This window comes from Micromesistius poutassou, assembly GCF_964030765.1.
Source record: "Micromesistius poutassou genome assembly, chromosome: 12".
Taxonomy (NCBI): domain Eukaryota; kingdom Metazoa; phylum Chordata; class Actinopteri; order Gadiformes; family Gadidae; genus Micromesistius; species Micromesistius poutassou.
The window spans coordinates 2,495,567-2,507,462 of record NC_140282.1 but is presented as its reverse complement, the minus strand read 5'-3'; the positions used below and the strand labels follow the sequence as shown (position 1 = coordinate 2,507,462).

At 51.1% G+C, this 11,896-nt stretch overlaps 1 protein-coding gene across 1 annotated transcript in view; it reads left to right on the top strand.

Annotated features, from left to right (window-relative positions):
• Window positions 1–10,654, top strand: part of chd9 (chromodomain helicase DNA binding protein 9) — a gene marked incomplete at its 5' end in the record, with an annotated part of 51,335 nt that extends 40,681 nt beyond the window's left edge. Inside the window, 8 exons of the mRNA XM_084475873.1 lie at window positions 131–297; window positions 1,081–1,314; window positions 2,464–2,641; window positions 3,143–3,291; window positions 4,101–4,334; window positions 5,635–5,790; window positions 6,319–6,423; window positions 6,673–10,654. Of these exons, the coding sequence (XP_084331999.1) occupies window positions 131–297; window positions 1,081–1,314; window positions 2,464–2,641; window positions 3,143–3,291; window positions 4,101–4,334; window positions 5,635–5,790; window positions 6,319–6,423; window positions 6,673–7,731 (2,282 nt within the window). The 3' untranslated portion in view covers window positions 7,732–10,654. The remainder of the gene's footprint in view (window positions 1–130; window positions 298–1,080; window positions 1,315–2,463; window positions 2,642–3,142; window positions 3,292–4,100; window positions 4,335–5,634; window positions 5,791–6,318; window positions 6,424–6,672) is intronic.
• Between the last annotated feature and the right edge of the window lie 1,242 nt (window positions 10,655–11,896).

Sequence of the window (11,896 nt, the reverse complement as noted above, 5' to 3'; positions counted from 1 at the left end):
CAATTGTGATTGAGATTTGATGAGGTGGCCACACCAACTATGCGTGTGTGCGTGTTTTATTGTGTGCGTGTGTGTGTGTTAAGCGTTGGTCTCACCGCCGTGTCTCCCCTGTGTGTGTGCGTGTGCGTAGCGGTGGCGGCGGCTCCGGCGCCGGTGTTCGACGAGGACAGCGTTGCGTCGCTGAGCGCCCTGCAGGACGAGACGCGGGACGGCGGCGGCATGGCGGAGAACGGCGTGGCCACCAACCTCCCGCCCTTCCAGGGGGGCTACATGCTGGCGGCGTCCTACTGGCCCAAGGTACGTCCGCCTGCACTGCCTGCCGCTCCTATGATCAGTAGGGGGGGTAACGGTACACAAAGGTCACGGTTCGGTGCGCACCTCGGTTTTTAAGTCACAGTTCAGTATGTTTTTCGGTACAGCAGTTTTATTTGTATTGATTGTGAATTTGATTTGATTTATTTCAATTGTATCAAATAAATGCCTCACGCACATGAAAAGACATCAAATACAATTGAGGCTAAAAAACACAATAAAGTCCAGGACTTAATTCCATTGTGGTCCTCAACACAAAACATCAGCGCAGACACTCACAGTGTGTGATAATCAATAAAAACTTTTTTCATGAAAAAGAATAGAAAATCGCTATGCACCGAAATGAAACGTGCATCAAACCGTTAAACCCGTACCAAATTTTTTTGTTTACAAATTGTACGAATTGTACAAATACACGTATTGTTACACCCCTAATGATCAGACATCTGAGTCAATGGTCTGCATTGGTACAGCGCTTTTCTAACCAGTGGCCACTCGAAGCGCTTTACAACATTGCCCAGCATTCACACATTCGTGCACACATTCACACACCGACGGCGGTGTCAGCCACGCAAGGCGACAGCCAGCTCGTCGGGAGCAGTTGGGGTGTGGTGTCCTGCTCACTTGGCACGACCAGAACGGTCAGAAGAAAAAGGGGGGGGGGATTCATGAAATGACGTGCGGCCCAGTTTGAATCCAGCTTCTCTCCCTCTCTCTCTGTCTGTCTCTCGCTCTCCCTCTCTCTCGCCCTCTCTCTCGCCCCCCCAGGACCGGGCGATGATCAACCGTCTGGACAGCATCTGCCAGGCGGTGCTGAAGGGCAAGTGGCCGGCGACGCGGCGGGCGTACGAGCCGGGCGGGGCCGTGGCGTCCTTCTACACCACCAAGCTCCTGGACAGCGCCAACAACAGCCTGGGGGAGGAGCCGGCCGCGTCGCCGCAGGGGTCAAAGGTGAAGACGCATGTCGCAGACAGCAAGGACTTCTCGGTCAAACTCGACAATGTATGTTGGTTTTTTTCAGTTTTGTTTTTTTTCTCCTCCACCCTCCACACACCATACTGTGGTACCTTTGCTGGTAGCACCTTAAAGGTCCCATGACATGCCACAAGTTGTGGTGGGATTAGCCGTCACAAAGCCGTTTTGAAAATCTGTCGGTTATGACATCACAGGTGGGCGTGTCCACCTAGATGTGCGACGGATAGATGAGCAACGTTTGCTACAGTCCACTTGCTGGTAGACCACCTAGATTTCCAGATTTTCAAAAAGGCTTGTAACGGCTAATCACACCACACCTGGTGGCATGTCATGGGACCTTTAACTGCCCTCTCTCCCTCCCTCCCTCACCCACCTCCCCCCTCCCTCCCTCCCTTCCTCACCTCCCTCCCTCACCCCCCCCCCCAACCTGCCAACACACCGCAGTGTTTGCTGATCCCCTGCCTGCCGTTTTGACCGCCCAGGGGAGGGATTTAGTCAAAGCGCCCTTTTCCCTTTTACTTGATGACTTAATTTCAGCCGTGCTCTGAGGTGGTAATTAGCGCCGCACAAAGCACTCATTCCCACTCAGAGCGCACAACCCATGTGTAAGTGTGCTGCTGCTCTGTTGTCTGCCTCAGCCCCCTTTTGTCAAGGTGTTTCTGGGTTGACCCCTGAGGCTCTGTTGTTCTAAACGTGAAGTGTTTGCACTGTTATTATGGGTGGAAGAGTGTCATTGTGTAGCTGTGGTGGCAGTATACTGGCGCACACCTCCTCAGGAGAGCACCAGACATTCTGCTCTTGCTACCCCAAACCATGCTTTTTAACGTTTTACCGTTCAATCCGGTGGTTCTCAAATGGGGGTACGCGTACCCCTAGGGGTACTGTGGAGTACTGCAGGGGGTGCTCTAGCGTTGGGCTATCTTAGAGGGGATACAGTTTTAGAACCACTGGTTTAATTAATGTGCAATATGTGGACAATATTTCTAGTAACCTTTGGAGCTCAAGTGTACTTTAAATTGCCTTAAAAGAAACATTCAGAAGCATTCATCTGGAGAATAGACGCCTCTCTTCAGTTTGTTTCCTGTGGTTTCCGCTCAGCCAGACGTCCACCGGCTGAAGCCGTCAGCCGGTCGCCCCGTAGCCGTCTGACCCGCCCGCGCTTTTCTACCCCCACAGCAGGAGGGGGGTCTGAAGCTCACCTTCCAGAAGCAGGGCCTGCCTCTCAAGAGGCCCCTGGAGACGGAGGAGGGGCCCCAGGCCCAGCAGCAGTACCTGGCCCGGCTCCACGAGCTCCAGAGTGCCTCGGACACGGGCCTGGCGGACATCACCAAGCCCCAGGCCAGCTTCCACCACGGTAAGGGAGCGCACGCGCGCCGTCGAGTTGCACCGCCTGGTGCTTTGCTCTGTGGCCACCAGGTGGCAGCAGAGTCTGATTTGCGTGACCTACTAATTACTTTGATGGTTACAAGCAAGCAGTCATGTAATGCTCACATTGAGGGCACAGGCCACAGTAACACATTTAAATATTGTTTACACATTGTATATTGTATATCGTTACAAATTCCCCTTTCCAAGTCACGAGGAGTGAATTGTAAATGTAATCTCAAAAATGTCATAAATGTTTTATACATTATATATATATATATTGATATCTATATCTATGTATATATCTATCTATATATAGATATCTTTCTATATAGATAGAAATAGATATCTTATAGATATTTATCAAGATCTAGATCTATATATAATCATCTTCAGAATATGAGCGCACCTCACTTCACGTCATCTGTTGTACTAGCTTGTCGCGGCCTCCCTACCTGTTAATAATCCCCCCCCCCCGGTTCCTCTGCAGTCCCCCCAGGTCTCCCCGACCCGATGAGGCGGAACGGTGCGCTGGACGGTCAGCCGGCGGGGAAGCGGCGCCGGGGCCGGAGGAAGAACGTGGAGGGGATGGACCTGATGTTCATGAACCGGAACCCACCGCCCGCCGCGTCGGAGCACGTAAGCACGCCCCCCCCCGCCCCGCCCCCTCGTATACACAAGGCGCTTCTGTTCTGTTCTGTTCTGTTCCGGACCGATACACCGGCAGGATCTAGCCAGGCAAGGCTGTGCTTCTATAGATTTATTACATTTACATTCAGGGCATTAAGCAGACGCTTTTATACAAAGTGACTTACAATAAGTACATTTGTCAGGAGAAATAGAAACAACAATATATCGCTGTCACTACAGTAAGGATGTTCATAGAAGCAAGTAGTTTTGAAATGTGCCAAGCACTAAAAATCTCTAGGTTAACCCATTCCCCATATACAACAAAGATAGCTAGGATCAGATGCTACACCATGCTAAGTACTGATTTTAAGTGCCAGGTCGTACAACATACATTATGTGTGTAAGAGAGGTGTGGGGGGGGGTAAGGGGGGTAAAGAGGGGTAGAGTCCAGGAGAACTCTGAACTGAAGTGAGTCTTTAGTCTTTTGCGGAAGCTGGTGAGCGACTCTGCCGTCCCGACGTCGGGAGCGAGCTCGTTCAACCACCGCGTCGCCAAAACAGAAGAGATGTGACTTTGATGATCGACCTTTTGCTCGCTCTTAGCGATGGCGGTAGACCCGAGTGTAGACCGCGTGCCACCTGTTGGGTACCGTACAGTGTAGAGCTGTAGAGTGGCCCTGCCTTGCCCATGGGCCCTGCCTTGCTCATGGGCCCTACCTTGCCCATGGCCCTGCCTTGCTCATGGCCCTGCCTTGCTCATGGGCCCTGCCTTGCCCATGGACCCCGTTTCCTAACCCCAACCCCTGTGTCCCCCACCAGGTGCCTCCAGGCTGGGGGGGCATCGGCCAGATGGGTGCGGCGGCCGGGGCCCCTGCGTCGGGCTACGGCGCCGGCCCCAGCCAGGGGCCGGCGGACACGGAGAGCCGGGTGCCGGTCATCAACCTGAAGGACGGCACGCGGCTGGCCGGCGACGACGCCCCCCGCAGGAGGGAGCTGGACCAGTGGCTCCGGGAGCACCCCGGCTTCGTGGCCGACACGGGGGCCTTCATCCCGGTGAGTCACGCCCCCCCCTCCCCCGTCCGTCCTCCTCTTCCTCTGGGTGAACCCCCTAACTCGGTGTGGGAGCAAGGATCCTCCTGATGAAGCAGCCGTTCTCCTCCCAGTGTATTTCTCGTGCCTGGAAGCTGAACGTATCTCGAGAGCTCATGGTTCATTTGCTCTGCATACTACGCTGCTGTTGACCGGTCAATTGTTTCCGCTATTGAAATAATATCAAACCAACTGGACGACTAACAAATGGCCACACTAAAAGCTTTCTTTCGTCGCTCAGTGCTGCGTCACCTGTTTCGCTGCTCTCATTGGTTGTGGGCCCGTCCAATCCCGTCCAGAGGCATTGTGGTCCATGCCCGATGGTGACGCCCCTTGGAAATCTAAAATGAGCAGGGGAGGTTTGGGATGCTAGGCTAGCTAATTGGCATATGTGGGACAAGGCTAGGTGTGGCTGTCGTAAGGTTTTCGGTCACTGCCATAGAAACGGCTGTCTCAACATCCTGTGCAACCGGTCTAGCAAGCTGTACGGTCTGGCAACGAGTAATAACAATGACCCAACTCGAGGGGCGGCACCAAGCATGCATTTCCAAATATCATGGATAACACTACGACCAATCAGAAGAAGGGGTGATGTATCCAGACCAGCGGAGCTAACCAATAGATAAGACTCTTGCCGTATCCGGTTGGTAAAACAGCAACGCTTTTGGCCTGCCTATATCAGATTGAAGATTGCTCGTTCCCAGAGTGACTCGCTGAGCAAATTGAAATTGTGATCTTGCGAGAACTCTGGATTTCCAGGGTAGTTTAATGGACTAAATGGGCATTAGAATGTAGGGCTGCTCGATTATGGGAAAAAATCATAATCACGATTATTTTGGTCAATATTGAAATCTCGATTATTCAAACGATTATTTTTGAGTTTGAAAACATGATGCATTTATTCAGAATTTCTCTCCAAAAAAAACACTTTGTAAATGAGAACTTTGAAATTTCCCCATTAAAAAATACACAAAATGGTCCAGATATGAGTCCAGCTGTTCTGCAATTTCTATAAAAAAAAAAAAAAAAATTGCTTCAACTCGATTATATTAGTTTGGTGATCGTTTCACTCTGAAATCGAAATCACAATCAAAATGTGATTAATCGCCCAGCCCTATTAGAAGAGTTATTACTTATCTCCCTTTGGGGGTGGTACGTGTTGGCCTTATTACAGCCAGAGACAACCGGTCAATTGAAAACAGGACTGTGCAGTGAAACGCTGTGTGTGTGTGTGTCTGTGTGTCTGGTTGTGTCCGCTCCGCAGGGGGTGAGCAAGATGCAGATGCAGATGCCCTTCCAGTTCCCGGACGGGCGACCCAAGCAGAAGAGGCACCGCTGCAGGAACCCCAACAAGATCGACGTCAACAGCCTGACGGGCGAGGAGCGAGTGCAGATCATCAACCGGAGGAACGCCCGCAAGGTGGGGACCGGGGTTCAGGGGGGGTACTCCCAGCAGCCACGGGGGGGGGGAAATACGGGGACTATTTTGTCAGACGAATACAATTGAAGTCGTGTTTAGGAGGAACAATGGTCTGAATGTGCATTATAAACGGCTTTAGAATATGGTTAGGGTTTGTGTTTGTGCGACCGTTAAACCCAACAAATATTTTGTCAGTGTGTTAAAGACTAAAAGAAAATGAAATGGAGAAATAACGATGGCTTGAAAAGGAAACTGAAAGGAAATTCAATTTTTTTTTGTTCACAAGGTACAATCTTGTTTGGGGACATTTTGCGTTTCAATTTATTTTTGTGAAATGCAACAAACGGAACGGCTAAAAGAAAATCAAAGGCTATTATTAAACCCAACAGTGGCCGTATGAGCCTGTGAGCCCCTCCTCTCCTCCCCTTTACCTCCGTGCCTGGGATGGAGTGAGGTGAGAAGCGGGCGATGTGAAGTCCCGTCGTCTGTGGGCGGGCGGTCACTGACGCTGTGTGTGTTCCCCCGCAGATCGGCGGAGCCTTCGCCCCTCCCCTGAAGGACCTGAGCCGGTTCCTGCAGGAGAACCCAGAGTACGGGGTGCCCCCCGAGTGGGCCGACGTGGTGAAGCAATCGGTGAGCACCCGACACACTCCGCCTGGTGACGCCCAAAACATCCACATCCGTTAGCCTCTCAGCACATGTTTATAAGAAGGTCTCTCTTCCAAATGGAGGAATCTGTGTGACTGGTTATGCAGAGTAAGTAATGATGTAGGTTCGGAATGGTGTTAACTTGTGTTTGTTTGTTTGTGTGTGTGTGTGTCTGTGTTTGTGTGTCTTTCCGTGTGTGTGTGTGTGTGTGTGTGTCTCCGTGTCTCCACCCAGGGCTACCTCCCGGAGAGCATGTTCGACCGGATCCTGACGGGGCCCATCGTCCCCGAGGAGGTCAGTCGTCGCGGACGTCGACCCAAGAACCCTCTGGCCAAGGCGGCGGCGGCGGCGGCGTCGGCGGCCTCCAACCCGACGGCGGCGGCGGCGGCGGGCCTGGGCCTCAACCCCCTGCTGTCCAACGGCCTGCTGTCGGGCATGGACCTCAGCAGCCTGCAGGCCTTCCAGCAGAACCTGCAGAGCCTGCAGTCGCTGCAGCTCACCGCCGGCCTCATGGGGCTGCCCTCGGACGCCGGCAGCCTGGCCTCCAACAACCTGGCCGCCATGTTCCCCATGATGCTCTCCGGCATGGCGGGCCTCCCCAACCTGCTGGGCATGAGCGGGCTCCTGGGCAAGGGCGCGCAGGAGGGCTCCCCGGAGGAGAAGGCCAAGGGCCGGCCGGCGGGAGAGACGGCCGCCTCCTCGTCCTCCTCCAGGGCCCACGGCGCCTCGGCCAAGGGGGAAAGGACAGCAGGGGGCCCGGCGGGCGACGGGCCCTCGCCGCCGTCCTCGCGGTCCTCCTCCTCGGCGTCCTCCAGCGCCACCACCTCCCCACTAAGTGCTTCAGCGGCGGCGGCGGCGGCGGGCCCCGCGGCGGCGGCGGCCCCCGGGAACCCGCTGTCTCTGAACCCCTTGTTACTGTCCAGTATGCTCTACCCAGGGATGCTCCGACCCCCAGGCCTTAACCTCCCCCAGGGGGGCTCCCCCGGCCCCGCAGACCCCCCCGGCCCCGCCCCGGGCCCCCAGCCGCCAGCCTCCTCCTCCTCCTCCTCCTCCTCCTCCCACGCCCACGCCTCCCTCCGGACACCAGGAGCCCCCGCGGAGAAGGGGGGGGCGGAGGGGGATGACGACGACGACGATGATGACGACGACGACGACGACGATGATGACGATGACGAGGGGGACGAGTCGGCGGGACAAAAGGGGAACAGTGGGGCCGACTCCAAGAAGTCTTCGTCGTCGGACTCGGGGAGCTCGTCTTCGTCGGGGGACTCCGACTCGAGTGACGAGGACTGAGTCGTCCGCGCGCATATATAAATATAAATATATTTATGTATCACTTAGAAATGTACACACATGCCACATATATATACACCTATATATGGATTTTTCCTGCACTTGCGTTGTGATTTCTCTACGTGTAAATAGAAGAATTAATGAATTTGTTGTGTAATAAAGACTAAAAAAAAAACAATTTAAAAGAGGAAAAAAACAATGGCTTAAAAAAGGAACTGAAATGAAATTTCAGTTTTTTTTGTTCACAAGGTACAATCTTGTTTTGAGACATTTTGCATGTCGAACTTTAGTAGATTTCTTTGTGACATGATGAATAGCGCGACGATGTACAAATGCAACAAACAAACGGAACGACGAAAAGAAAATCAAAGGCATTATTGTAATTACCATGTAAGGAATTAATTTTATTAAACATTTCAAAACTACATAAAACGCTGCCATCGCGCTAATATATTTTGCTGGTTGGGTTTGGGTGGGTTGATGACCGTGACAACAGTTTTGGTGTTTTTCAGTTTTTCTCTTGTAAATGTAAACCTATATTCTCTTCAGGTCTGCTCACTTTAGTTTTTTTTTTCGATCATTCTCTTGGATAATTCAGCAATAACACAGGCAGCTATTGAATGTCACAGAAGCTGTTGATAGGCCAGACTTCCCAGAGTCCCGCCCACTGCTCCCACCACTCACAACCTGCCATCAAACTAAAGCCCGCCCCCTCAAAACCTCAAAACCGTACCCCATGCATTAGGAACACAAAGACACGAATGCCTTCTTCGTTATTCTGGATCATCCACTCAAATGTACAAATGTCTTTTATTTTTAACTTTTTTTTTTAATTTTGGGTTTGGGTTGAGCTTTTGTGCTTCTATGGGCATACTTTGTTCTTTTGGTTCTCGTTGGTTCTGTGCTGCGACACTGTGTACATGTGTAGCTGTTAACTGTTCTTTACTCAGATCTGGGACAAGGGCATGCGTTCTGTGTGTTAGAGCTCCGGCCCTCACTCAATGCCTCACTAAGGCACTCGATTCCAAGGTGCACTTTTGCACTTCTGGCGGTGTGCTTGCTTGGCGTCCCTTGCTTCCATGCCTGTTGACTTTGACCACTGTGTGCACGTCTGTGTGTGTGTGTGCGTGTGCGTGCGTGTGCGTGTGTCTGTGAGAGTAAAGTAATACCTGGCCCTATAGTGTCATGTCGGTGTGTGCCAAAAGGGCCCGGTTGTTGAAGGCGTGGAGGAATGGTTCTGGATTCATGGCGTGTGACGACTACTGCCCTCACCTCCTTTTGGACTGTCTTACCTCAGTGGGACGTAGAGATACTGGCTGTTGTCGGGCACCGGCGCTGTGTCCTGCGTGGTCGGCGGAGCCTCCGAGGCTCCGGCCGGCCGTCTCTGTTGTCCCCCCGCTCTCCCTCCAAAAGTGGGAACCTCGAAGGATCCCATCAAAATGATCGGCTGTTTTTTTTTTTTTCCCGTTTATTCTTTCTCTCAAACTGTTGCTTGACCACAACACACCTGAACCACCAAAGTCTTAAAATGGGTATACACACAAGTTGCTACACAACTCGATGACCACATGTGTAATGTTTCGTGTGCGTAAAGTCTACCAGACGGCATTGATTTGCAAGGGCTGGGCGGCCTCCGTGATGCAGGGAGTTTACCGGGATTCTTAGCTCATGTCCAGCTCCTCCTCCTCCTCCTCCTCCTCATCGTCTGTGGTGAATGAGTGCTCCGCTAGATGTAGAAGTGCCCTTACACTGAACTCTCTTCAAACTCCAACACAACTTCCTCCTGAGACTGAACCTCTTGACCTTCTACTTGGTGGCTGTGTCTTCACACCCGCTCCAAGCTGTACCCAGGACCGGTTTCTGACACTGGAATTCAACCGCGACAACGTACCTTTTTGAAACCCCCCCCCCTGCCCGACCTCCAGCACTGCTGGTGCACAGTGGACGGTTATATATATATATATACGCCCTGCTTGGATTGTGGGGGGGGGGGGGGGGGGGGGGGGATTGGATGTTCAGTATTGCTGTGATGTAGGTAGACACTCGAAGGGGACACTGTAAACAAGGCCACGGTTTACAGACCGCAGAGTCTCAACAACTGATTAAAAATCCCTTTACTGTTCAGGAGTATTCTCAGATGCCTGTCGTTATGACCTCACCATTGCGTTTGCTCGAAATGCAATGGCAACCTTTTTTTATTTTATTTTATTTCCCCCCCCCCCCTTCAGATATTAGTTTTCATGTTATTTTCTCAATTCGTGAGTCATGAACGGACACGACTGTGTTTTTTCTTTTGTGCAACAGTGGTTTCCTATTCTTGTAGTGCCCTTGGCCAAGCCGTCGGATATCTGGCCGTAGACAATTGGCTGTCGTTGTTTTATTTGTTTTTCGGTTTCACACACACTTGCATCTTACAGCTGGACATGTTACCGCAGATGCTTTGGCATTTGAATTCCGCACGGACAAATAAATGACACTGCGAGTAACGGGGAGACCAGCTTGTCTTTTTATTTCTCCTTCGTGTGGGGGGGGCGTGAGGACGTGTTCATCAGAGACAAACATACTGACCAATATGCAATGCCTGTGACTTCATAATCGCCACACTACTGCTGTACATGGAGTTCTGTTTTGAGTTTTCCGATGTGTAAAGTAGTCGCTTCTAGAATCGTTGCCTTTGTATTTAATTTGTATGCTTCATTTCACGGATATCCTAAATGTCACCTTCTGCGGCCCGTTTTTTGTTTCTGTTGTATTGGATTGTTGCAATATTTGCAAAAAAGTGGTCTGTGCTGTCGAATAATGCTTTATGTAGTGGAGGAAAAAACGTCAAAGTCATTTGTAATTTATTGGATTACTTTCTATGAAGTTATATAGAGGAAATTAAGGTTTAATTATTTTTATTAAACATATTCTTCTGACTATCCATTAAGCCCCTTTTGTCTTCTATTATATTGTGAACTTTATTCAACATAACAAGAACACGGAGAGAAAGATAACGATGAAATAATTTCCTAACTTTCCTTTTCTGTGTAAACCCAACTGCGACTCTCTCACAGTGCTACTGAGCTCCTCAGAGATCCTGAGGAGCCTTTGAATAGAATGAGCTGTCACCTCTTAGAGGCCTCTGCTTAGAACCTGCTAGTACCTCAACTTCCATAGTAGCTCCCTCGATGCTGATTGTTCAGTTTAGATTTAAGGGTCCCATGACATGCCACCAGGTGTGAGTGTGATTAGCCGCTACAAGCCGCTTTGAAAATCTGGCTCTTCTGACATAAGTGAGCGTGTCCACCTAGATGTGTGACGGTAGCCAATTTTCAAAACGGCTTGTAACGGCTAATCACCCTCAAACCTGGTGGCATGTCATGGGACCTTTTAAAATAAAGTATTCCTCTATTTTTATCATACCATACCTGCCCGGCTACAATTTGGTGGTGGACTAGACACCAAATTAGTCATTGGGTTAATTTAGCTCCTCAAACGCATGTGCTTAAAACTAATCGGACATGAGACCAGTCACACAATCTAAATATGCAGCGGTACAATAATGTGTATATATACAACCCAACCCTTTGCCATAAAGGTATTTAAGTATTTTCTGATGTACAAATGTCTAGGAATCTTGATTTACTGCAGCCCTGACCTATGGGTTGTTAACACCTAGCCGCCATCTTGGTTCTACCCACTAGCTGGGTGGGGGGGGGGGCCCTTCCCAGTCCCCCCACCCAGCCAGTAGTTAGAACCAAGATGGCGGCTCTGTGAATGAGGCCCATACTGTTTTTAAGAAGGTTATAAGAAGCTAGTGAAATGTGCAGATATCGAATCTCAGTGGTTCCTTCACTCTGCGTCAGCGACGGTTCATCTGGGTGAAGGAAACGACTGGGCTGGAAACGGGTGTCTCTCTAGGGTGTCTCTGGAGATGTTCGTCATGGTATGGATCTGGGCGCTTTTCCTTCTGTCTCTCAAAGCAGTGAAGTGTCCTCCATCAGTGCGAGCCGTGTCTGAGGACCGGTGTATTGATCGGAGCCCAGTGTATTGATCTGAGGACCGGTGCATTGATCTGAGGACCGGTGTATTGATCGGAGCCCGGTGTCTGGCCCTCTCCAGGTCTCGTTCAGAGTAGCAGTGCTCATGTGTCAGCCTCCGGCTGTGTGGAGGAGCGGTCTGA